General features: G+C 39.0%; 1 protein-coding gene across 1 annotated transcript in view; it reads right to left on the bottom strand.

Annotated features, from left to right (window-relative positions):
* AFF2 (ALF transcription elongation factor 2) overlaps positions 1-27,782 on the bottom strand; it is an 863,717-nt gene that overhangs the window by 152,323 nt on the left and 683,612 nt on the right. Inside the window, exon 8 of the mRNA XM_053699151.1 lies at positions 14,311-14,362. Within this exon, the coding sequence (XP_053555126.1) occupies positions 14,311-14,362 (52 nt within the window). The remainder of the gene's footprint in view (positions 1-14,310; positions 14,363-27,782) is intronic.

The following is a 27,782-nucleotide window of genomic DNA, read 5'->3' as shown; positions in this document are numbered from 1 at the left end:
TGTTTTATATATATATATATATATATATATATATATATATATATATATATATATATATATAATTTTTTTTTAGACAACCCAAGGTATTAATCTAGGCCCATTTTGGTATATTTCATGCCACCATTTCACCACCCAATGCGATCATATAAAAATGTTTTAATTTTTTTTACAAACTTTGGTTTTCTCACTAAAATGATTTACATACCGCTTGTGCAATCAAGGCACAAATGATTGTAAAAGCTTGTTTAGAATAGCAGACATATATGGCTTTGCCATTGCTTTTTGGTAATTAGAATGCCGCTAATTGCAGCTGCACACCACACTTCGATTATTCCCAGCAGTGAAGGGGTTAATCAGGTAGCTTGTGAAGGTTTATTTTAGCTTTAGAGTAGAGATTACTCTCCCACTTCCTGATCCATACCTGATCCCTCCTAATCAGCTCTCTTCCCTCCCTCACCCCCCCCCCCCCCCCCCCCCACTGGTCACTACCATCTTAGGTACAGGCAGACAATCTGAGTATGCAGTTTAGTTTAGTTTTTCACCTCCATGATAACCCAAAATAGCTCTTTAGTACTGGCAGCTGTCTAACAGTACCTATAAAACACATTTTTTTTTATCTTCTGTAGTGTAGTGGTCCCTCCACTTCCCCATTCTGGCGGTCATTATCTAGGGCCCCAACTCCCCCATTCTCTCCCTCCCTCTTCCTTTATTTTATTTTTCTGCAGTGTAGGGCCATCCCACTCCTGGCATCTAAGACACTGGCATTGCTATATCATAGGGCTTCCACCTCAGTCAGTTTTCCTGGACACTTCTTAAGTGGCCTTGAAAAGATGGTATATGCGTGTACACCTAAGTCTACTTGCTCTGCCAACTAATGTGACCCTGCGGTGCTGGAGACCCCCCCACCAATCTCCCGGTATCCCAGCAGGCCAATCTGGCACTGCATGCACCAGAAAGCAAGTAGTATGTTCATGTTATTTCAGATATGCATGCTTCCCAACATTTCTGGCTGGGACACAAGAGAATGATGAGGTCCATTCAGGTCGGCATTTAGTGGGAAGAGCCATTTTGAGAAGATGTGGGATAGTGGGTGGTTAGTGGTTGGGATTGTGGGTGTGTCTAGGTGGTCTGTGGGTTTTTCTGGGTGGTCAGTAGGTGTGTCTGGTCAGTTTGCGGTCATATCCGGGTGTTTTGCGGGTGGCTCTAATGGAAACTCTACAAATAGGGACATATGACTGTCTCAGAGGGACAATGTGACAAGAGCTCAGAATCAGGGACTGTACCTCTCAAATAGGGACAGTTGGGTTGTCCTTCTGTCTATCACCTAGATTACGAGTTTTGCGGTACAGCTATACCACTGAAAAATTGGCCTTCGCACGTGGAATGGCCAGGAACGCATATTCCGAGTCACGGCGGTATAGCTATACAGCAAGCATTCTAGCCTTTACCGCAACGTCCATTCCGCACTCAAAAAAATTACGTTTGAGTGCAGTATTTTCATAGCGCTGGTATTACAGGTGGTGCAGTCCAGCTAAAATGCTTGCATTATGCTCTATACCGACACAATACATACCGCCATCTGAGACCAGTAGTTATGGATTTTGTGTAACAAAAATGTATAACAAAACTCATAACTAAAATGTTGCAAAGTATACTAACTCCCATAAACTACCTATTAACTCCTAAACCGCCACCCTCCCGCATTGCAAACACTATTTAAAACTCATTAACCCCTAATCTGCCGCCCACCCACATCGCTACTATTAAATAAATGTATTAGGGGCGGAGCCAGCAGCTAAGATGAGTAGATGTGCCTGACGGAGCTCCTGCAGCTATTTATCTATACTAATAGTAAACTGGGACTGATCCTCTGCAATTTGCCCCAAAAGCAGCCCTGATTAGGAGAGATAACATTTATACCATTTACGGACCCTTCCGGGCTGTGGCCGGGATGGACATTCTTGCTGTCTGTCATCACCGGCTGAGGCATACTCAAGTTTCTACGGCCTTCAACAGTTATGGCGTCAAGTGAAGAGGAAGTTCCACAGGCTATTTATGAGGCTTTGAAGGAGCTTGAAATGAAAATGTTAGCTGGGTTTGCTGATCTATCAGTCACCATCAGGTCTATCACGGCACAAAGTATGATACTGGAACATGACGATACGAATTATGACAGACCGCTGAACCGCAAAGAACGATCCCATTCACAGGGGGAACTGATCATGGCAGATACTGTGGGTCATAGTGCCAGTTCCTTCAGTGCCTCTAATAGACTTGATGCATGATGCTTTGAAAATTATCTAGCCTTGATCAGAGCATTCTATTTTTATATGTACTAGTAGCAATTACTTTATTTTACACTAATGTTGTTTTTTATCTGTATGCCTTTTAGTAAATTGTTATAACACAATACAGTTTTTTGTATCTTTATACACACCTCTCAAATTAGCTAGGTTACCTATTATTGGCTATCTTAGCCCTCTCCTATACTGTTTTTGTTCTTAACATAGGACAATGACCTACAAAAGGCCCTTTTACGGGCTATTGGTAGTTAATTGTAGGCTATGGGGTGTTTTTATTTTGGGCAGGCTTTTTATATATTTTTTAGGGCTATTAGATTAGGTGTAATTGTTTTTATTTTTGATAATTTAGTTTATTATTTTTTGTAATCATAGACGGCTAGATTACGAGTTTTGCGTTAGAGGCTACGCGGTGCTAACGAGCAGTTTTCTCTCACCGCTCACTTACCTACAGTGCTGGTATTATGAGTTTTTACAAACCCGTCATTAAAAAACAAGAAGCGAGCGTTAAGCAAAATTTTGCTCATTACCGCACTCCAATACCAGCGGTGAGCTGGTCGTACGTGCTCGTGCATGATTTCCCCATAAGAATCAACAGGGAGAGCCGGCTGAGAAAAAGTCTAACACCTGCAAAAAAGCAGCGTAAAGCTCCTTAACGCAGCCCCATTGATTCCTATGGGGAAATAAAATGTATGTCTACACCTAACACCCTAACATGAACCCTGAGTCTAAACGCCCCTAATCTTTAAATTTATTAACCCCTAATATGCCGTCCCCAAGATCGCCAACACCTGCATTATTTTTATTAACCCCTAATCTGCTGCTCTGGACAATGCCGCTATCTACATTATACGTATGAACCCCTAATCTGCTACCCCCAACATCGCTGAAGGAACTGGCACTAAGACCCACAGTATCTGCCATGATCAGTTCCCCCTGCGAATGGGATCGTTCTTTGCGGTTCAGTGGTCTGTCATGATTCATCTCGTCATGTTCCAGTATCATACTTTGTGCCGTGATAGACCTGATGGTGACTGATAGGTCAGCAAACCCAGCTAACATTTTCATTTCAAGCTCCTTCAAAGCCTCATAAATAGCCTGGGGAATAGCCTGGGGAACTTCCCATTCTATTATGTAACATTTTTGATCCGGAGAATGTGGTTGGCCACTTTGGGCAGAAAGTTAAGATCCCGAGTGTACAGAGGGAGATCCTTATGAGAAAGGACTGGGCAAGCATGTTTACTAATATCCGGAGCCGGGAGGAGTATTTACCGCCAGACATAGAAAAGAGTGTCTATATACACAAGAGTCTAGGAGACACCTCCGCTGAGGCATTAACTGCTGGCGAGATCCCACAGAAACTAATTAACTTTACCTATCATGACTTATTCGCTGCTGAGGGCGGTAAATTGTTTGGCCATACATCTACAAAGCAGCGACCCAGCTCCTTACTTTATGCTCCAGTCTCGCTACATGCATCAAGTAAACCAGATTGTAGTTTCTGGAGTGGGTTAGGCGGAGGCTATTACCCATTTCGGCTCTATGGTCTCCTTGGAGCTTAAGGCTACATTACCATCAGAAGTAAAGGGACCGTTCTAATATTTGGTGTCTTAGGGCACATTGTTTTTTACTTGATTTTTGCCCTTCACTAGGTTGGAAATGTTGGACTATTCTACCCTAGTTTCTTGTTTGAATACTATTGTAATTGTTCCTACTATTGTGAATACTGATGCATACTTTTTCCTTATTAGGACATATTTGCATATAGCACTGTCAATTGCCAATGTTTATAAAACACTGCATGGACACTGGGATTATTAGTTTCTGGTGTGACATGGGATATATAGTACAACTTTTCTGGTCTGCTTGCTACCCTTAAACATTCTGCCCAGCTCACTAACATATCACTGTAATGCAGGCATCTAATACTACTAAACCCTATCTATTCCTTAGCAATATTATGAGTGTAACTGTAAAGTATTAGATCAGCATAGGGGGTATCAAGGGGATTATTACCTGATATACTATGGCATCTTTAGAAATAGTATTAATATGTTTATACTGAATAGAATTACCCCACTCAAGGTCTAAATTGGTGAGCTTTTTACACACTATTATTATGCACAACCTAGCATTCTCATATGCTATTTGTCTAGGCTTTTTATAAACCTTTATATATCACAACAATTATGGTACACATCACTTGTTGGTTAACTCTGCTATTCATACTCCACTATAGTGCCATTAGTGTTTATTTATGATCACTAGACCTGTTATAAATAATTATAAGCCAGTGCTAGACACTGTGTATAGCTGTAATATGAGAACCTTATAAAATTACATTATTAGGCATACCTTGTTGCAACTAGGTTTATTTATTAATATGATAATATTCTATGTACATCAATATTGTAGTTGATGTATATTGTAATACTAGCTTGAGCAGCACCAGTACCATTGCAAGGTCCTTCACCGTTAGGTGAAACTATGACTATGTTTAAACTAAACTTTTTGTTGATATTTGACATGGGTTGGGATGTGTTGCTCTTGTAGGTGTTCATGTTTAAGTAAGATTCCTATAGAAGATTTAATATTTTGGTGAACTAGCATATAAATCTCAAGCACTCCAATACCATATGACCCTTACTGCTGTTCTATCCTATAATTGCCCCTACGACAATAAGATTTAAAGCACAACTAATCTTCACAGGAAGATCTCCTATATGGCTCCGCCCCTCCATCCTCCCACCTATTTAATGAGCGGTGCTTACCCGCTGAAATTCCCCCCCTATAATATTTTCACTATATGCTACCCTTAGGCCCAATAGAGGCCGCAGATCTGACAACCATATGCTATCCCACTCCTATGTAACTAATGGGCTCATAAGAGACCTTTTAATTAGTCAGCCAGTCACGCTATTATATTCATAAAATTAGAGGTTTGAGAAGCTTGTCTATTTTCAGGCATTGTTATACTTTCTGTTGTTTTTTTATTTATATTGCCTTGCTATGTTCAACATTGTTTATTGACAAATTAAATACGTACATTTATTATTGCAAATTTACCACTGCATGTTATTTTCTTCAACGCATAACCTCAATAAAAAAAAATAATAATAATTTAACAAAAATAAATGTATTAACCCTTAATCTACCGCCAACCCACATCACCAACACTATTTAAATATATTAATGACATCGCCAACACTATAATAAGGTTATTAACCCCTAAACCGCTGCTCCCCGACATCGCCACCACTAAATAAACCTATCAACCCCTATACCTCTGGCCTCCCATATTGCAAAACACTAACTTAAAATATTAACCCCTAAACCTAAGACCCCCCTAACTTTAAATTAAAATAACAATAGAACTATATTTAAATAAATAAAAACTTACCTGTGAAATAAAAATAAACCTAACATTAAACTATAAATTAACCTAACCTTACTATTCTAATAAAATTAAAAAACTACCCATTAAACATCCTAAATTACAAATTTAAAAAAAAACATTACAAAAAAATAAACACTAAATTACAAAAACTAAAAAACACTCGGCTAGATTACGAGTTGTGCGCTAAGGTAAAAAAGCAGCGTTAAGAGGTCCTAACGTTGCTTTTTTACTACCGCTGCTATTACGAGTCTTGAAGGTTTAGGAGCACTGCACACTTCTTTGCCTTAACGCAAAACGACTTACGTAAACTTTGTAAAGTCTTTTTTCTATGGGACTTCCATAGCGCCGGTATTACGATTCTTTCCTGGGAGGCCAAAAAGTGAGCGATACACCCTCTATCTCCAAGATCCCTAACGCATTCTAAAGTCAGTAGTTAAGAGTTTTATGGTACAACGCCATGACATAAAACTCATAACTAAAGTGCTAAAAAGTACACTAACACCCATAAACTACCTATTAACCCCTAAACCGAGGCCCTCCCGCATCGCAAACATTAAAATTAAATTTTTAACCCCTAATCTGCCGCTCTGGACACCACCGCCACCTACATTATATTTCTAAACCCCTAATCTGCTGCCACCAACATTGCCGACACCTACATTATATTCATTAACCCCTAATCTGCCACCCCCAATGTCACCGCAACCTACCTACACTTATTAACCCCTAATCTGCCGCCCCCAACGTCGCCGCCACTATAATAAACATATTAACCCCTAAACCGCCGCACTCCCACCTCGCAAACATTAGTTAAATATCATTAACCCCTAATCTGCCGTCCCTAACATCGCCGCCACCTACCTACACTTATTAACCCCTAATCTGCCGTCCCCAACGTCGCCGGCCCTATACTAAATGTATTAACCCCTAAACCTAAGTCTAAACCTAACCCTAACACCCCCTAACTTAAATATAATTTAAATAAATCTAAATAAAATTACTATAATTAACTACATTGTTCCTATTTAAAACTAAATACTTACCTATAAAATAAACCTTAAGCTAGCTACAATATAACTAATAGTTACACTGTAGCTAGCTTTGGGTTTATTTTTATTTTACAGGCAAGTTTGTATTTATTTTAACTAGGTACAATAGTTATTAAATAGTTATTAACTATTTAATAACTACTTAGCTAAAATAAATACAAAAGTACCTGTAAAATAAAACCTAACCTAAGTTACAATAACACCTAACACTACACTATAATTAAATACATTTACTAAATTAAATACAATTAGCTAAATTCAATTAGCTAAAGAAAAAAAAACACTAAATTACAGAAAATAATAAACAAATTACAGATATTTAAACGAATTACACCTAATCTTATAGCCCTATCAAAATAAAAAAGCCCCCCAAAATAAAAATAACCCTAGCCTAAACTAAACTACCAATAGCCCTTAAAAGGGCCTTTTGCTGGGCATTGCCCCAAAGTAATCAACTCTTTTACCTGTAAAAAAAAATACAAACAACCCCCCAACATTAAAAACCCACCACCCACACAACCAACCCCCCAAATAAAATACTATCTAAAAAACCCTAAGCTCCCCATTGCCCTGAAAAGGGCATTTGGATGGGCATTGCCCTTAAAAGGGCAGTTAGCTCTTTTGCAGGCCCAAACCCTAACCTAAAAATAAAACCCACCAATACACCCTTAAAAAAACCTAACACTAACCCCCTGAAGATAGACTTACAGTTCTGAAGACCGGACATCCATCCTCAAGGAAGCGGCAGAAGTCTTCATCAAACCGGGCCGAAGTCCTCAAAGAAGCCGGGAGAAGTCTTCATCCAAGCCGGGCGAAGTGGTCCTCCAGACAGGCAGAAGTCTTCATCCAGACGGGATCTTCTATCTTCATCCATCCGACACGGAGCGGGTCCATCTTCGAGACATCTGACGCGGAGCATCCTCTTCATCCGACGACTACCCGATGAATGAAGGTTCCTTTAAGTGACGTCATCCAAGATGGCGTCCCTTAGATTCCGATTGGCTGATAGAATTCTATCAGCAAATCGGAATTAAGGTCGAAAAAATTCTATTGGCTGATGCAATCAGTCAATAGGATTGAGCTTGCATTCTATTGGCTGTTCCAATCAGCCAATAGAATGCAAGCTCAATCCTATTGGCTGATTGGATCAGCCAATAGGATTGAACGTCAATCCTATTGGCTGATGCAATCAGCCAATAGGATTGAGCTTGCATTCTATTGGCTGTTCTAATCAGCCAATAGAATGCGAGCTCAATCCTATTGGCTGATTGGATTTTTTCTACCTTAATTCCGATTAGCTGATATAATTCTATCAGCCAATCGGAATTTAAGGGACGCCATCTTGGATGACGTCACTTAAAGGAACCTTCATTCATCGGGTAGTCGTCAGATGAAGAGGATGCTCCGTGTCGGATGTCTTGAAGATGGACCCGCTCCACGTCGGATGGATGAAGATAGAAGATGCCGTCTGGATGAAGACTTCTGCCCGTCTGGAGGACCATTTCACCCGGCTTGGATAAAGACTTCTCCCGGCTTCGGTGAGGACTTCAGCCCGGTTGGATGAAGACTTCTGCCGCTTCCTTGAGGATGGATGTCCGGTCTTCAAAACTGTAAGACGATCTTCAGGGGGTTAGTGTTAGGTGTTTCTAAGGGTGTATTGGGTGGGTTTTATTTATAGGTTAGGGTTTGGGCCTGCAAAAGAGCTAACTGCCCTTTTCAGGGCAATGGGGAGCTTAGTTTTTTTTAGATAGTATTTTATTTGGGGGGTTGTTTGTGTGGGTGGTGGGGTTTACTGTTGGGGGGTTGTTTGTATTTTTTTTACAGGTAAAAGAGCTGATTACTTTGAGGCAATGCCCTGCAAAAGGCCCTTTTAGTGGTTATTGGTAGTTTAGTTTAGGCTAGGTTTTTTTATTTTATTTTGGGGGGCTTTTTTATTTTGATAGGGCAATTAGATTAGGTGTAATTCGTTTAAATATCTGTAATTTGTTTATTATTTTCTGTAATTTAGTGGGGGGTTTTTTTTGTATTTTAGCTAATTTAATTTAATTTAGGTAATTGTATTTAATTTAGTAAATTTATTTAATTATAGTGTAGTGTTAGGTGTTATTGTAACTTAGGTTAGGTTTTATTTTACAGGTACTTTTGTATTTATTTTAGCTAGGTAGGTATTAAATAGTTAATAACTATTTAATAACTATTGTACCTAGTTAAAATAAATACAAACTTGCCTGTAAAATAAAAATAAACCCTAAGCTAGCTACAATGTAACTATTAGTTATATTTTAGCTAGCTTTTGGTTTATTTTATAAGTAAGTATTTAGTTTTAAATAGGAATAATGTAGTTAATTATAGTAATTTTATTTAGATTTATTTAAATTATATTTAAGTTAGAGGGTGTTAGGGTTAGGGTTAGACTTAGGTTTAGGGGTTAATACATTTAATGTAGTGGCGGCGACGTTGGGGGCGGCAGATTAGGGGTTAATAAGTGTAGGTAGGTGGCGGCGACGTTGGGGGCGGCAGATTAGGGGTTACTAAATATAATGTAGGTGTCGGTGATGTTGGGGGTAGCAGATTAGGGGTTCATAAGTATAATGTAGGTAGCGGCGGAGTCCAGAGCGGCAGATTAGGGGTTAATAAATATAATGCAGGTGTCGGCGATCTTGGGGGTGGCATATTAGGGGTTAATAAATTTAAAGATTAGGGGCGTTTAGACTCGGGGTTCATGTTAGGGTGTTAGGTGTAGACATACATTTTATTTCCCCATAGGAATTAATGGGGCTGCGTTAAGGATCTTTACGCTGCTTTTTTGCAGGTGTTAGACTTTTTCTCAGCCGGCTCTCCCCGTTGATTCTTATGGGGAAATCGTGCACGAGCACGTACGATCAGCTCACCACTGGTATTGGAGTGCGGTAATGAGCAAAATTTTGTTTAACGCTCGCTTCTTGTTTTTTAACGACGGTTTTGTAAAAACTCATAATACCAGCACTGTAGGTAAGTGAGCGGTGAGAGAAAACTGCTCGTTAGCACCGCGTAGCCTCTAACGCAAAACTCGTAATCTAGCCGTCTATGATTACAAAAAATAATAAACTAAATTATCAAAAATAAAAACAATTACACCTAATCTAATAGCCCTAAAAAATATATAAAAAGCCTGCCCAAAATAAAAACACCCCATAGCCTACAATTAACTACCAATAGCCCGTAAAAGGGCCTTTTGTAGGTCATTGTCCTATGTTAAGAACAAAAACAGTATAGGAGAGGGCTAAGATAGCCAATAATAGGTAACCTAGCTAATTTGAGAGGTGTGTATAAAGATACAAAAAACTGTATTGTGTTATAACAATTTACTAAAAGGCATACAGATAAAAAACAACATTAGTGTAAAATAAAGTAATTGCTACTAGTACCTATAAAAATAGAATGCTCTGATCAAGGCTAGATAATTTTCAAGCGAATTAATAACGATACCGTTAAAAAGATTAAAAAATAAAAAAGAACACTGCAGTGTGAGTCAATAACTCTAGATGAGTAAAGAATAGCAAAGTGTTAACAAGATACTTGCACATGAAGGTCCTCTGAATGAACATACAAATTCGGTCAGTGGTAAGGGCAGTCTGAACACGTCCTGGTTTGTAGTGGTCACGTGACTCAGATAGCGACAGATGGTTGGCTAAGGATCTTTTTTGTATATCTGAGAAGCCAAAAAAGGTCTGATGTTTTGAACAAAGTTCCTTATATACAGAGAAAGGTGTGCCGTGCAAAGTCAAATGGCAAAGTATGATGAAAGCTCTCTTTATATTCGAGAGGTGATATTCGGATCAGCGCCACAGCGGTAAATTCTCAGGTAGCATAGCTTTCAGCTATAAGGGTCCGCTCTGCCGATCTTCTATGTTACTTAGAACGCAGCGTGCAGCTCCACAGCGATGATTGTCCCACTGGAATCCCACTATGTAGGTGCCTTTGTGGGTCGCTCTGCTGGTCGCTTCGTAAATGGTGTGGGTTGCGAATCGAATAATCACTTAACAGTAGCTGAATTTGTAGCGTATTCACCCCTAATGGATCCTCTTAAGGGGGAGAGCCGTTCAGTATCCAATATAACAGGTCTGTGAGTTATCTACGTGTTTCAGCCGGTGAGGCCTTTATCAAGATCATCTAGCCTTGACCAGAGCATTCTATTTTTATATGTACTAGTTGCAATTACTTTATTTTACACTAATGCTATTTTTTATCTCGATGCGTTTGGTAAATTTTTATAACATAATACAGTTTTTTGTATTTGATTTGAACAGCCAATAGGATTTCAGTAGTTCTCATCCTATAGGCTGTTCAAAACAGTCAATAAGATTTCAGAAGCTCTCATCCTATTGGCTGATTTGAATTTGACGAATCAAATCAGCCAATAGGAATGCAAGGTATGCTCAGGGGTGAAACTACAGGGGGTGTAGAGGTTGCAAGTGCGAATGGGCCTCCAAGGGTGGGGGCCCAGCTTAAAAAAATATTATTATTTTTTTTTTATAAAAACTTTGACCTGCCACTGCCTGCACTGATATCATGTGAGTGTGACATGATGCTTCACTAGTGTCTCTGACTACAGGGGTTAGTCTTTCTGTTTTACCCATTGGTGTTTGTGTGTGTGTGTGTGTGTGTGTGTGTGTATGTATGTGTGTGTATTTATGCATGTATGTGTGTGTATGTGTGTGTGTGTATGTTTGTGGAACCAGCAAATCACAGACCTTGTTACTACAGCATGGAGGGGCAGGGGGTAAACAGTGTCACTATACAGTACCACTATATACAGTATGGAGGGGCTGAACTATGTCACAGACTACTGTGGTCACTTTATAAAGTACTGGGACAGGTAGGGTCAGGCAAGCCATCTTACCGGCAGATTACCGACTGTGTCACTGACTCACTATATAGACTACTGGTGGGTTAAACAGTGTCACTATATACAGTAATAGGGGGTCAGACCATCTCACAGACACAGGGTACCTCTTTTTGCAGGCATGTAATCTGATTCACATTTTTTTCTGTGTTACATTTAAAAAAAATGTTTTTTTGGGGGTGGGTTTTTTTCAGATAAGGGCTTTGGGCAAATTGTAAAAGAGCTGAATGCCCTTTAAGGGCAGTGCAAAAGAGCTGAATGCCCTTTTAAGGGCAATGGCCATAAAAATGCCCCTTTAGGGGCAATGGGTAGCTTAGTTTGTTTTTAGATTAGGTTTTTCATTTTGGGTTGGTTGGATGGTGGGTTTTACTGTTGGGGGGACTTTGTATTTTCTTACAGGTAAAAGAGCTGTTTAACTTAGGGCAATGCCCTTCAAAAGGCCCTTTTAAGGGCTATTGGTAGTTTATTGTAGGCTTGGGGTGTTTTTTGGGGGGGCTTTTTTATTTTTTTCGGGCTATAAGATTAGGTGTATTTGTTTTTTTTTATAATTTAATTTATTATTTTGTAATCTTAGTGTTTTTTATTTTTCGCAATTTTAGTGTAATATTCGATTTTTTTTAATTTTTTCGTCGGATTTTTTTTTTTAATTTGTAATTTAGGATTTTTAATTGGTAGTTTTTTATTTTATTAGAATACTAAGGTTAGGTTAATTTATAGTTTAATGTTAGGTTTATTTTTATTTCACAGGTAAGTTTTTATTTATTTAAATATAGTTATAGTGTAATTTTAATTTAAAGTGAAGGGGGTGTTAGGTTTAGGGGATAATAGTTTAATTTAGTGTTTTGCAATGTGGGAGGCCAGAGGTTTAGGGCTTAATCATTTTATTTAGTGTCGGCGATGTCGGGGAGTGGCGGATTAGGGGTTAATAATTTTTATTAGTGTCTGCAATGTCGGAGGCGGCGGATTAGGGGTGTTTAGACTAGGGGTTTATGTTAGGGTGTTAGGTTTAAACTTAACTTTCTTTCCCCCATAGACATCAATGAATTTGTGTTATAGCGACCACCATTCCGCTACTGCAGGTGTTAGCTTTTTTCAAACACCCTCTCCCCATTGATGTCTATGGGGGAAAGCGTGCACAAGCACGTCAAATCAGCCCTCGGCTTTTGTGCAGTATGGAGCATAATGCACCATAACGCACAGCAGAAGGAGGCTTTTCAGTAACTCGTAATGGGAGCGATATGGAGAGTGAAATAACGCAACTTTTTGCTATTATTTTCGCACCCTGTTTAGAAAAAAACTTGTAATTTAGGTGTATGTGTATAGCTTACGTGTTTCGGCTGTGTGCTGTAATCATAGCTATATTACTACTCTCCATTCATAGCTATTACAAATCTTAAACCCTTATTGATTGGTTAAACATTTGTGACATCAGGACATAATTCACCAATCACCTATTAACTTCTCTTAAAGGGACAGTATACTGTAAAATAGTTTTTCCCTTAATGTGTTTACAATTGCTTTTTTTACCAACTGCAGAGTAAAAAATTTATGAAAATTAGCTTTTTAAGGTTTATTTCTGTATATTAAAGCTCTGATTTTGTGTTTTGAAGCCACAGCCTAATAAAATAGGTTGAGCTTGTAGGTATAATCAGATCTCATTACTGTATCACATTGTGCACATATACCTGCTTCTTTATCTTATATCTGTCCTTAAAACAATCACCAATACTTTGAGAGAACAATGGAAAATCAACATTTTATTACCTTATCTCTGCTTTATCACACTGGGAGTGTAATTTCTTCTGCTGGCTGTGTTTACAAAGCTTATCTATAGCTGGTACGTGCGGCCACAAACTTTCAGAATAGGTGGGGATACCACATGCTAAATTATCAATTTCAAATGCCAATATAAGGGTAAAGGAGCTACTTGTAAACAATTAAATACACTCCAGCAGGTAAAGTGGATCATTGGGAACAAATTAAAGGGGAGAAAATTTTTGAGTAAACTGTCCCTTTAAGGTGGTATTATTCTAAACGTGAAACCATGGCCATTATGCTGACTTAGCCAGCCTTGGGATTTATTTTTATTCTATTTTAATTTCTTAATTCAATAGAGTGCTATACTACACCATCCCATTTTTGTATATTGGAAATTCATTTCATAAAATATTATTATTTGGGAAATCAAGGTAAGGAAGGGGGAGGGGAAGGAAGAAAACACACTATTTCAAACTGTCAATCACCCCAACTAGAATGATTTATTCATTAATTCCATTGACTCTCCACCTTCCTTCTCTTACACCTTTTATCCATTCTATTAGTAGTTACAATTTTTTCGTTATTAAATATATTGCGTGCCTTAACCATCTGTGAAATGTGCCTTACATATTTTGCTTGTCATAAGCCTATATGGGATCTCCTACCCTCCCATAAGACTGCTTGCAAGAGTATGGAATCTTTTTTTTTTTTATTACTCGGACTCCTCAGTGGCCAAACACAGAAAACAATATAAGAATATCATTATTTTCAAAAAAGTAATATTAAATAGCTTCAGTTACCTCTCTCATTAGAGCCCATATAGAGAAAACCTCTTTGTGCCCTGTAACTGTATCTTGACAAGTCCAATAAAATGACAGTTCATATACTTAAATTAAGTGTGACTAAAGCATAAATATATACCTGTTCACTGTCTTCTTCATCACTGCTTAACTTCAGATCATCTTCAAGCATACTGTATTAAAAAAAAAACAGAAAAATAAGCTCATTACTTTGAAAGTCCTGACCTGGACAAATACAGCAAAACTCAAAAGAAGATCACTGGTCTGCACTTCATAAGATTTTATGCTCTATATTTTTTTAATTAAACAACACAATATTTAGAGATAGACATTTTTGATATAGGTACAAACATTCTTTATATTTTGTGAAATAATTCAAGCAAATGTGCTGCACTTTACATTTCTACTTACAGACAGAACTATTTCTTCTTACTACTTAAACTTTTCTTCAGTGCTGAATATTTTAAATGAGCAAATTAACTATTATCAAAAGAAATACAGAGGCTTTGAAATTGGTACCTTCACTGTCTTGTGTTTACTCATTTGCCATGCAACAGACCATGAAAGGCTATGAAATATGCAAATCATTTATTGTGAGATTATGACAATTTCCTGTGTTGCAGTATGCTAAAATGTAATAACTATCTAGGTATACAGTTTATAAACCCAAAGGATTTAGATAAGAACAATGCATAACTCACTGTCATGAAGGTAAAAAAAAAATTATGTTGATGGATTAATAAACAAAATACATCAGACAGAAATTCTGTTTTAAAAGATTGGTAACATAAAGCATGTCTATGGTCTATTAAAAAGGAAACTTCTATGGTCTATTAAAAAGGAAACTAATTTAATACTTAAAGGGACATAACCCCTTTTTTTCTTCTTTCATGATTCAGATAGAACATACAATTGTAAACATTTTTCCAATTAACATCTATTATCAAATTAGCTTAATTCTCTTGGTATCCTTTATTGAAGTTTAATGCCTGTCACATGCTAAAAAAATTATATTTACAATATAAATGCACAGCTACATGTTAATCATTAATAAAATAGATTTACATTAAAGTGCATTATGATATCCGACAAATCTATTGCAAACATAATGCTATTAACCTTTCTGACTCATTTATTTATGCGCTGAAATGTTCCTAAACTAGAAAAGGGTGTAATATTTTTACAAGCTTTTTTTCACTCTGGAAAATAAGTTGATAAATCCATTTGTAATTAGCATCCACGATGGCCTTCTGTTTGTTTTGATAAGCAAAATACAGAACCAGATGGTCATCTCTCTCCTATTTAATTTGCTCCAGATGAATATTCCTTGGGTTGTGACATGTTGGTAAAATCCATAAATCTCTGTCTATACGATGAATAATAATAACATGCTTGAGGTAAAGCACAATTAAATGACAGATAAATATGATTAAATATTTTATATAGAATCAGATTTGTATAGCCACTTATTTTTCACTTTCCTCTTTAATTTTTCTTTTATAAATGTATGACCAAATAGTGGCTGTAACAATTTTAGTGATACTGGGTTTTCTATAGAAGGAAAGCAAACTTAAAAAAGAATAAAGCAAGTCATGTCAAAAGAATTAAAGGGACATTCCAGTCAAAATATAAATGCACATAGATTTATTGCATCTTTGAATAGAAACATATTTGTAATATACATGTATTGGCAAAAATGCTTCTATTAAGAGTTATCACTGTCTTAGTGTTAACATTTCTCTTGTTAAGTGTATCCAGTCCACGGATCATCCATTACTTGTGGGATATTCTCCTTCCCAACAGGAAGTTGCAAGAGGATCACCCACAGCAGAGCTGATATATAGCTCCTCCCCTCACTGCCATATCCAGTCATTCTCTTGCAACTCTCAACTAAGATGGAGGTCGTAAGAGGACTGTGGTGTTTTATACTTAGTTTATTTCTTCAATCAAAAGTTTGTTATTTTTAAATGGTACCGGAGTGTACTGTTTATCTCAGGCAGTATTTAGAAGAAGAATCTGCCTGCGTTTTCTATGATCTTAGCAGAAGTAACTAAGATCCTTAGCTGTTCTCACATATTCTGAGGAGTGAGGTAACTTCAGAGGGGGAATAGCGTGCAGGTTTTCCTGCAATAAGGTATGTGCAGTTAAAATATTTTTCTAGGGATGGAATTTGCTAGAAAATGCTGCTGATACCGAAGTAATGTAAGTAAAGCCTTAAATGCAGTGATAGCGACTGGTATCAAGCTTATTAATAGAGATACTCTTATAAAAGTGTATTTTAAAACGTTTGCTGGCATGTTTAATTGTTTTTTACATATGTTTGGTGATAAAACTTATTGGGGCCTATTTTGTCCCACATGGCTGGCTTGAATTTTGACTATAAACAGTTCCCTGAGGCTTCCCACTGTTGTAATATGAGTGGGAGGGGCCTATTTTGGCATTTTTTTGCACAGCAAAAAATTACAGACACAGACATCCAGCTTCTTCCTGCATGATCCAGGACTTCTCTGAAGGGCTCAAAAGGCTTCAAAAGTCGTATTGAGGGAGGTAAAAAGCCACAGTAGAGCTGTGGCAGTTGTTGTGACTGTTTAAAAAACGTTTTTGTCATTTGTTATTCTGTTTTTGGTATTAAGGGGTTAATCATCCATTTGCATGTGGGTGCAATGCTCTGCTAACTTATTACATACACTGTAAAAATTTTGTTAGTGTAACTGCATTTTTTCACTGTTATTTCAAAATTTGGGAAAATTTGTGTTTCTTAAAGGCGCTGTAACGTTTTTTATATTGCTTGTAAACTTGTTTTAAAGTGTTTTCCAAGCTTGCTAGTCTCATTGCTAGTCTGTTTAAACATGTCTGACACAGAGGAACCTACTTGTTCATTATGTTTGAAAGCCATGGTGGAGCCCCATAGGAGAATGTGTACTAAATGTATTGATTTCACCTTAAACAGTAAAGATCAGTCTTTATCTATAAAAGAATTATCACCAGAGGGTTCTGTCGAGGGGGAAGTTATGCCGACTAACTCTCCCCACGTGTCAGACCCTTCGCCTCCCGCTCAGGGGACGCACGCTAATATGGCGCCAATTACATCAGGGACGCCCATAGCGATTACCTTGCAGGACATGGCTGCAATCATGAATAATACCCTGTCAGAGGTATTATCTAGATTGCCTGAATTAAGAGGCAAGCGCGATAGCTCTGGGGTTAGGAGAGATACAGAGCGCGCAAATGCTGTTAGAGCCATGTCTGATATTGCGTCACAATATGCAGAACATGAGGACGGAGAGCTTCAGTCTGTGGGTGACATCTCTGACTCTGGGAAACCTGATTCAGAGATTTCTAATTTTAAATTTAAGCTTGAGAACCTCTGTGTATTGCTTGGGGAGGTATTAGCTGCTCTGAATGACTGTAACACAGTTGCAATTCCAGAGAAATTGTGTAGGCTGGATAGATACTATGCGGTGCCGGTGTGTACTGACATTTTTCCTATACCTAAAAGGCTTACAGAAATTATTAGCAAGGAGTGGGATAGACCCGGTGTGCCCTTTTCCCCACCTCCTATATTTAGAAAAATGTTTCCAATAGACGCCACTACACGGGAATTATGGCAGACGGTCCCTAAGGTGGAGGGAGCAGTTTCTACTTTAGCAAAGCGTACCACTATCCTGGTTGAGGACAGTTGTGCTTTTTCAGATCCAATGGATAAAAAATTGGAGGGTTACCTTAAGAAAATGTTTATTCAACAAGGTTTTATTTTACAGCCCCTTGCATGCATTGCGCCTGTCACTGCTGCGGCGGCATTCTGGTTTGAGGCCCTGGAAGAGACCATCCAGACAGCTCCATTGAATGAAATTATTGACAAGCTTAGAACGCTTAAGCTAGCTAACTCATTTGTTTCTGATGCCATTGTTCATTTGACTAAACTAACGGCTAAGAATTCCGGATTCGCCATCCAGGCGCGTAGGGCAGGGCAGACCTTATTCGGGCCTGGCTTGAAGGAAATTATTGCTGACATTACTGGAGGCAAGGGTCATACCCTTCCTCAGGACAGGGCCAAATCAAAGGCCAAACGGTCTAATTTTCGTGCCTTTCGAAATTTCAAGGCAGGAGCAGCATCAACTTCCTCCGCTTCAAAACAAGAGGGAACTGTTGCTCATTCCAGACAGGCCTGGAAACCTAACCAGTCCTGGAACACGGGTAAGCAGGCCAGAAAGCCTGCTGCTGCCAACAAGACAGCATGAAGGAACGGCCCCCTATCCGGAAACGGATCTAGTGGGGGGCAGACTTTCTCTCTTCGCCCAGGCGTGGGCAAGAGATGTTCAGGATCCCTGGGCATTGGAGATCATATTTCAGGGATATCTTCTGGACTTCAAAGCTTCTCCTCCACAAGGGAGATTTTATCTTTCAAGAGTTACTCATGGAGTAAGGTTAGGATTCCTAGGATATTGTCCTTTCTCCAAGAGGGTTTGGACAAAGGCTTATCAGCTAGTTCTTTAAAAGGACAGATCTCTGCTCTGTCTATTCTTTTGCACAAGCGTCTGGCAGAAGTTCCAGACGTCCAGGCATTTTGTCAGGCTTTGGTTAGGATTAAGCCTGTGTTTAAAACTGTTGCTCCCCCGTGGAGCTTAAACTTGGTTCTTAAAGTTCTTCAGGGAGTTCCGTTTGAACCCCTTCATTCCATTGATATTAAACTTTTATCTTGGAAAGTTCTGTTTTTGATGTCTATTTCCTCGGCTCGAAGAGTCTCTGAGTTATCTGCCTTACATTGTGATTCTCCTTATCTGATTTTTCATTCAGACAAGGTAGTTCTGCGTACCAAACCTGGGTTTTTACCTAAGGTGGTTTCTAACAGGAATATCAATCAAGAGATTGTTGTTCCATCATTGTGTCCTAATCCTTCTTCAAAGAAGGAACGTCTTTTGCATAATCTGGACGTAGTCCGTGCCTTGAAGTTTTACTTACAGGCTACTAAAGATTTTCGTCAAACATCTGCCCTGTTTGTCGTTTACTCTGGACAGAGGAGAGGTCAAAAAGCTTCGGCAACCTATCTCTCCTTTTGGCTTCGGAGCATAATACGCTTAGCCTATGAGACTGCAGCTCATTCTACTAGAGCTGTGGCTTCCACCTGGGCCTTTAAAAATGAGGCTTCTGTTGAACAGATTTGCAAGGCTGCGACTTGGTCTTTGCTTCACACCTTTTCAAAATTTTATAAATTTGACACTTTTGCTTCTTCGGAGGCTGTTTTTGGGAGAGAGGTTCTACAGGCAGTGGTTCCTTCCGTTTAAGTTCCTGCCTTGTCCCTCCCATCATCCATGTACTTTAGCTTTGGTATTGGTATCCCACAAGTAATGGATGATCCGTGGACTGGATACACTTAACAAGAGAAAACATAATTTATGCTTACCTGATAAATTTATTTCTCTTGTAGTGTATCCAGTCCACGGCCCGCCCTGTCCTTTTAAGGCAGGTCTAAATTTTAATTAAACTACAGTCACCACTGCACCCTATGGTTTCTCCTTTCTCGTCTTGTTGCGGTCGAATGACTGGATATGGCAGTGAGGGGAGGAGTTATATAGCAGCTCTGCTGTGGGTGATCCTCTTGCAACTTCCTGTTGGGAAGGAGAATATCCCACAAGTAATGGATGATCTGTGGACTGGATACACTACAAGAGAAATAAATTTATCAGGTAAGCATAAATTATGTTTTTTCTCTGCATGTGCATGTGAAGCATAGCTTGATATTTTCACTGCACCCATGTTTTAAAAAATGCAGCTGCTGGGGGGGCGGAGCCGGCTGCCGAGTAAGATGGCTGCACTCTGAATGAGCTCTAAAAGCCCTGTCTGACTTAAAGGTCAAAATCTCCCTCATTTGGGTACCAAATCGCACCAAACTTCTTGGGGTAGCTACCCGGGTGCTCCGGAACCTGCTCAGTAAATTTCAATAACGGATCTCTCACAGAACCATGTGAAATGGTCTGAGGCCTACTGGACATTGCACAGCTTCACCTACACTGGAGCCTAGATGGTATACCACACTAGAGCAGTTCTCCTGCCCTCATGAGACTGTAAAACACAGGAAAACCGCAGGAGAAGTGGAGGATGAGAACCTAACTGAAAATCTATGCCACTATAGAAAAATAAAACAACGCAGCAAACCGCAAGTATTAAGCAATAATCCATCTAGTTAAAATCACTAAACTGAAAACATGGTGCTTTTGTTTCTCTTTCTACTATGCCCTTATACTCAAAAGCTGCAGGAATGGGGGGGGGGGGGGGGGGGGGAAGTGGCAGCTGTGCTGAAAGTTAGAGCAAAGAATCTACTAATCTGCAAATGATAGCACACTGATTAAAGTTATACAGAGCCTTTAACCTACTTCCCCACTACTTCATTAGAGACTGATATATTACTGCACATTTATGTAGTATAGGGATACTCTCTTGGATTCTTATCAAGAAGAATAGCCCTTCTCCTACCCTCACTAATTAATTACAGGACCTCAGTGGAGGTTATGGAATAACTGCAGCAAAGATCAATTTTTTTTTTTTATCCTTTTTTATCCTGTCTTTTATTCTTGCAAGAATATGTCGCCTAAAAAGAATACTAATAAGCCGGAAAGGGGGCAGAAGCATCCAGCTCATAAAACGCCTTCGGTCAACACCTTCTTTAAACTGCATGATAATGGAGCCCAGGTGGAGGTGCCAACTGTACCCCATAATCCAAAAGCACCATCAGATTCAGAAGATGAAGAAACCTGCACAGATAATATGGTCTCAAACCTTGTTGGAATCTTTGCCATCTAAAAAAGACTTCACAACATTATTGTCACAAGTACACAGCTGCATTAAATAAGAAATCTCAGGCCTCAGAAAAGACATTAATGAAATAGGAAACAAGGTTGAATACCTTGAGGAGGTTCAATAAAGCAACCAGGAGGAAATATCTATTTTGCAGCAACAACTAAAAGGTCAGGAAACCTCCATTATGCAGCTTCACGATAAGCTTTAGAACAGGGAAAGGCGTCAAAATCTTAGAATCCGGGGAGTGCCGGAATCAGTTCTCACCTCATCAATACCAGGATACCTGCAGGAGCTCTTTACACACATTAAAGGGCCCCGTACGACCAACCCATTCGATTTGATAGAGCCCATAGGGCATTGAACCCCAAATCACTGGATCCAAAGAAACCTAGGGACATCATTTTAAAATTTAAAGATTATTCCCAGAAAGAAGAAGTCTCACAACTTGCACGCAAACAGAGATCTATTAATTTTCAGGATAGCAACATCCAAATTTTTGCGGATTTGGCCCTAAGATCCTTGCTAAGACGGAGGGAATTCAACCACCCCACAGCACATTTAAGGAACTTAAACATTGCATATCGGTGGGGTTTCCCATGCTCGGTCCAGGTCATCAGACAAAGTCAAAGATTCGTATGCAATGATGTCATGGAGACAGAAAGCTTTTGTGCAGACCTACATATCGATCCACCACTTGAACCCATTATATCTTCAGGATCACGTGAACAACTCAGAAAGGAAGATGTCTCAAAGCCTCAAAGAACAAAATGGCAAACAGTGCCAGCCAAAAGACTTAGACCTGCTCATTCTGGTCCTTCTCAGGAAACAGTAGAACCCCCATGAACACTCTTCACAGCAAAGGGTAACAGATTTTAGAAGAATTACTGTGTCTCCTTCCATGGTGGAGATGTGGTGTTTATGTTATTCAGTTCAACATTCTGATTTTTACTGGCTAAAAGTTCAAGTTAGGCCTATTTTGAAATGTTTGTGCCAGTTAGCTGTTCATCACCACGAAATACATAGCTAACCTGATGGTACTTGTGGGAAGGTACCTCTGCCCTTTCTAGTCTTCCTGGAGATCGTGGGGTAAGAATCACTGAGTGGTAAGATAAAAGCACGATTACCCACTTATATTGACTTTACTGGTTATATCTCTTAAAAACCTTTATACCCTGTTGATATTTGTTAAATTTGCAAACCTGAGTCACTTCAGATTTCAACTGACTCTATATGAACACTTTTGATTAAACGGGGTTATTGACTTACCAGGTTCTACGTATCCTCTTTCCCCATAAAGATGTGTGGACTTTAACAATTGGTCAGTTGCTCCATTATTTAATACTTATAAATTTAATCATTCTAGCTCCGAAACTAATATAGTAGTCAGTTACTTATTGTTATTTACTTTTAGCTAATTTGTTGTTATCAATTTTTGGTTGCTCCCTTTTCCCCTCTAACTATTTTAGAGGCTGCTGCTCAGAGTTCACTGTGCAGTTGAATCACTGAACCATAGTACAGTTTAGTTAATTTGTTGTTGTTGTATCATAGTATCTCACTAGTTTTTGGATTCCTTCTTTGAGTCCTACAATTAGAGATTTCTCTCTCAGTATGTATATCTTACAAATTGCTTATTACTGTCCTTTCTCTCAATCTCCCACTTTCTTTTTCTTTTCTAAATATTGGTCTTACATGTGTTATATATTGCGCTTGCAGGGGTATTCATCGTATCTACAAATTTTTTACAGCTCAATATGGTTGATATAAAGATACATTCGCTAACATTTATGACCCAAAATGTGAAAGGGTTTAACGTACCACACAAACGTTCTATGGCCTTACGTGATATAAAACTAAAAAAGTGTGACATTTTATTTTTTACAAGAGACGCACTTTAGGAAAAACTTTGAACCTAAATATTTCTCACCTCACTATACCCAACACTATCATAACAGTCACCCTGACAAAAAAATAAATGGGGTTAGTATCCTTTTCCATAACTCAGTACCATTTCAGCTCCACAGTATAGAAGCAGATAAAGAAGGGAGATACCTTGGCCTGAAGGGTCTTCTATTTGGAAGACCAATCACGCTGATCAACATTTATGCCCCTAACACAAAACAAAGGCAATTTTTTCAAAATATTACTAATATGACTATCCCTTTCACATCAGGCCCCCTATTAGTAGCTGGGGACTTTAATATCCCTCTTGACCCATCGATAGATAGTTCCAATCCAAATATTCTTATTCCCCAAAAATCTCTGAAATCCATATGGTCAAACTTACGCCTTCTTATACTCCATGACACATGGAGAATTTCACACCCACACATTAGGGATTACACTTTCTTTTCAAACCCGAATAAATCATATTCCCGATTAGATTATATTTTAGTAGATTATTTGTTCCTAAGTCTCCTAGAATCCTCCAGGATCTCATCAACCACTTGGTCCGATCATTCTGCAGTCATTAGCAAATTCAGATGGCCCTCTGCTCCAGTTAAGCCATTTCTATGGTGGTTGGACAACTCTATTCTATCTGACCCAAATAGCATACAACACTTAGAAAAGACACTTACAAACTTTTTTCAGGAGAATTTGACACCGGATACTAACACTAGGGTAGTATGGGAAACTCATAAATGTGTTCTTAGGGGAGAACTCATTAAAATTAAAGCGCATAAAACTAAACAATATAGGGAAAAATACACACAACTCATAGCTGCTCTCTTAGAAGTGGAGCATGAACACAAGCTTGATCCCTCAAACGAAGAGACTCTGAGGAAACTATTAAAACTCAGAACTGAGATAAAGAACATGCTACATATTAAATCACAAGAACAAGCATTTTATCTTAAACAACATTTTTTTACAGAAGGAAATAAACCAGGTAGAATGTTATCGAGGGCACTCAGACAAAAACAAAATTCTTCTTATGTACACCATTTACTAAATGATGCAAATCAAAAGATAGAGGATTCAACCTCTATAGCAGAATTGTTTAGACTATATTATGCAAAGCTCTATGATTTATTTCCCAACAGGAAAACTTTGGAACATGAACACGTATGCTCCTCATATCTACAACAGCTTTCAACCCCAGTCTTACAAACAGATATGGTAGAATTCCTCCAAAAACCAATAGATACCTTAGAAATAGAAAAAGCAATAAAAACTCTGAAGCCAGGGAAAAGCCCAGGACCAGATGGGTATACAGGCTTATATTTCAAAACCTTCAAACACATTTTAATTCCCCACCTCCTTACCCTGTTCCAGTCTACAGACCAAAATGAGCCGATGTCCTCGAACATGTTGGAGGCTTTTATAACAGTACTGCCCAAACCAGGCTAATCCCCAGACCAGCCAGCTCACTTCCGACCTATCTCCCTCCTGAATGTTGATTTAAAAATTTACGCCAAAGTTTTGACAAATAGACTCAATGCAGTCCTCCCTTTGCTGATTCATGTGGATCAGGCAGGCCATGTACCTGGTCGAGAGGCCAGGGACAACACCACGCGTGTGCTGCAACTTATGCAATTTGTTTCTTTACATAAAATCCCTTCAATCCTCCTGTCAACAGATGCTGAAAAGGCCTTTGACAGGTTGGATTGGACCTTTTTAAAACTCACCCACCAGAAATTCGGTATCCCAGAGGAATTTATCTCCAAAATCTTTGCACTTTATGTGGGCCCAACAGCCAAAGTTAAAGTGAATGGTATCCTGTCCGGCTCATTTCATATTAAGAATGGGACGAGACAGGGGTGCCCTCTTTCCCCCTTATTATTTGTACTCTCTATGGAAATTTTGGCAATCAAGCTTAGGGGCAGCTCGGAGGTGAGTGGTCTGCAGATTAACCAGACACAATACAAAGCTACATTATTTGCGTACGACTTACTGCTTTTCCTTACCAACCCGACTAAATCCCTCCCTGCAGCTCGCCTAATTTTGGCCCAATACGGGAGAGCCTCAAACAACGCAATAAACTCTTCCAAATCGGAATTACTTCCAATGGAAATGTCTCAGGCAGAATGTAAACGATTGGAAGTTGATTATCCATATCAGATTCAAACCAAAACGTTAAAGTACTTAGGCGTACATTTATCACCTATCCTACATGACCTGTTCAAATATAACTATGAAAGATTTATACACAAATTCAACTCATTTATTGCATCTTGGCTCCCTAAATCAATTACTTGAATAGGAAGGATTAATGTGGTAAAAATGAATTTGTTACCTAAACTTTTATATATCTTCCAAACAGTCCCTATCCCACTTCCTAATCACTTCCTCCCTACACTACAGTCCATCACTAACTCTTACATATGGCGTAAAAGACCACCAAGGATATCTAAAACAACACTATATCTGCATCCAACTAGGGGAGGGCTAGGTTACCAAATCTCCAGAATTACAAAGATGCCACTATCCTTCAGAGGATTGTTGATTGGTGTTATCAGTCGGCAACTTCATCTAAAGCCTGGGTCTCCCTGGAACATGACTTAACGGGGATACCTCAACTAGGGAGCTATTGTTGGCTTCCCCCTGAACACCGACCTTCTACAATCCAAAACTATCCCATTATAAAAGAAACTTTTCAGGTATGTTCTAGACAGATACAGAAAAACACCTCGTTCTCTAGTATCCCATCCCCTCTCACACCATCACTCTCCAATCCTGACTTCTTGGTGGGGAATTCTCTACCAAACAATTTAAAACTAGACATCCATGGACTTCTCCCGGTCTATCTGTTGACGGAGGCAACAAAAATAATCCCAATGACACAAATGCAAAACCTGGAGAACGACTTCTTCGCTACCTGGCTAAGATATAATCAGCTGACACATTTTATCAACACTCATAAAAACAAACAGGATCTGGTGCGTACTTGCACTAGATTTGAACAACTCTGTAGTGCACCTCACCAACCAGCCCATACTATATCTCTTTTGTATGCTATTCTGAACTCACCTCCAACAGACCACCTTCCTTCTTACACACAAAAATGGCAAAAAGACCTTGCGGGGCAAGTATCAGTAGGGGAATGGAATAAAATTTTCCACAACATAGCCAAATCTTCTCACTCTGCCTCCCTGCTGGAACTCAATTATAAACTCTTAATGAGATGGTATTTGACCCTGCAATGCCTACAATACATCTTTCCCCTGACATCTAACAGATGCTGGAGGAAGTGCAACCAAGAGGGTTCCATGTACCATATTTGGTGGTCATGTCCTAGTATTCAGCCGTTTTGGTGCTCCATAACTAAGGAAATTAGCAAACTCCTAGGACGAGACATTCCTCTAGATCCAGTAGTTTTACTCTTCCATGATATTCCCAAAATGCAATCTAAGGCCCACACTAGGCTTCTACACATTGCATTGAATAGTGCTAAGCAAGTCATTCCTCGGAAATGGAAACAGGAGATTACTCCTACGACTGACGAGTGGCTTGCTCAGCTTTCGCTAAATATGCGACTAGAGAGGTTTCATTACTTCTCCATTAACCAATTAGATTTCAATTGCGAGATTCTCTTCCTATGGGAATCCAGACCCCGCAGCTAATTACCTGGAGGACGCAAGATATCCTAACACCCTTGATAGGGGTAAGCCCATACTGTAATTTTAATATCCCTCAGCAAACTTTATTTCACTTCACTCAGGAACACGTGTATTTGACCTCTTCTCTTCTTTTTCTTTCCTCTTCCTTTCCTTCGTTTGTCTATGCTTCTTTTTCTTTATGTCCTGCTAAACACTTGCAAAATTCATATTGACAATTCTCTATGTAACCAATATTGATAATTGTTGTTTGATGGCCTTTCTAGTCCATTTCTTATTGTATTATTTTGTTTAACCCACAACAAATGTAAGAACTGAAACACGGGGATTTCGATGATTGCCAACAGACTTATGTTGTGAGTGTTTTATTCTCTGCTTGTAAATGTTTGAAGTTATTTCAATAAAGCTTTTTCAAAAAAAGAAAATGCAGCTGCTCAGATCATCAGTAGGACTTGTATAATGTCCACAATTAACAAATTGAGTCATTACCAGATGGTACAAGCACCTTAGGCCCCCCGAACAAGTGTTGTGTTTAAAATGCTGGTGCACGGTGCATACTTAAATACACTTTTGAAACAGCTATAGCTTTTATTAGAAGTATTTTTGCTAATGCATGTATATTACAAAATTGCTTCTGTTCAATACAGAAATGCACCCATGTGGTTTTCAATTTTGGCTGGAATAGCCCTTTAAATTAAGCAGTCCAGGAAGAAGGCAAAGACTGAATGTAAAGGATGTGACTGGCTGCCAGAAGAAAAAAGGGATTGACCAATGTAAAACAAAGAGTGCACAGGGATTTTCAGTGCAGGGTAAGATGCAGCCAGCACAAAGGAGAAGAGAAACTAACAGGTATATGGCAAACAGTAAGAAAGCAAACTAAATAAGATATATGGGAAACAAAACCAAAGCTTATGGGGTACATTTATTAAAGTGCGGACGGACATGATACGTTGTAGCGTATTATGTCTGCCGCACATCGATAAATGCCGACAGCATACGCTGTCGGCAGTTATCATTGCACCAGCAGTTCTTGTGAACTGCTTGTGCAATACAGCCCCCTGCAGATTTGCGTCCAATTGGCCGCTAGCAGGGGTGTCAATCAACCCGATCGCTTTCAATCGGGTTGATTTCTGTCCGCCGCTTCAGAGCAGGTGGACAGGTTATGGAAACACAGGGCATCACGCTCCGTACTGAGCTTGATAAATTGACATCAAAGAGTTCAAAGAAGAATATATACAAA

Source organism: Bombina bombina, chromosome 1 (assembly GCF_027579735.1).
Source record: "Bombina bombina isolate aBomBom1 chromosome 1, aBomBom1.pri, whole genome shotgun sequence".
Taxonomy (NCBI): domain Eukaryota; kingdom Metazoa; phylum Chordata; class Amphibia; order Anura; family Bombinatoridae; genus Bombina; species Bombina bombina.
The sequence above is the reverse complement of the archived record's forward strand: the minus strand, read 5'-3'. Positions and strand labels throughout refer to the sequence as shown.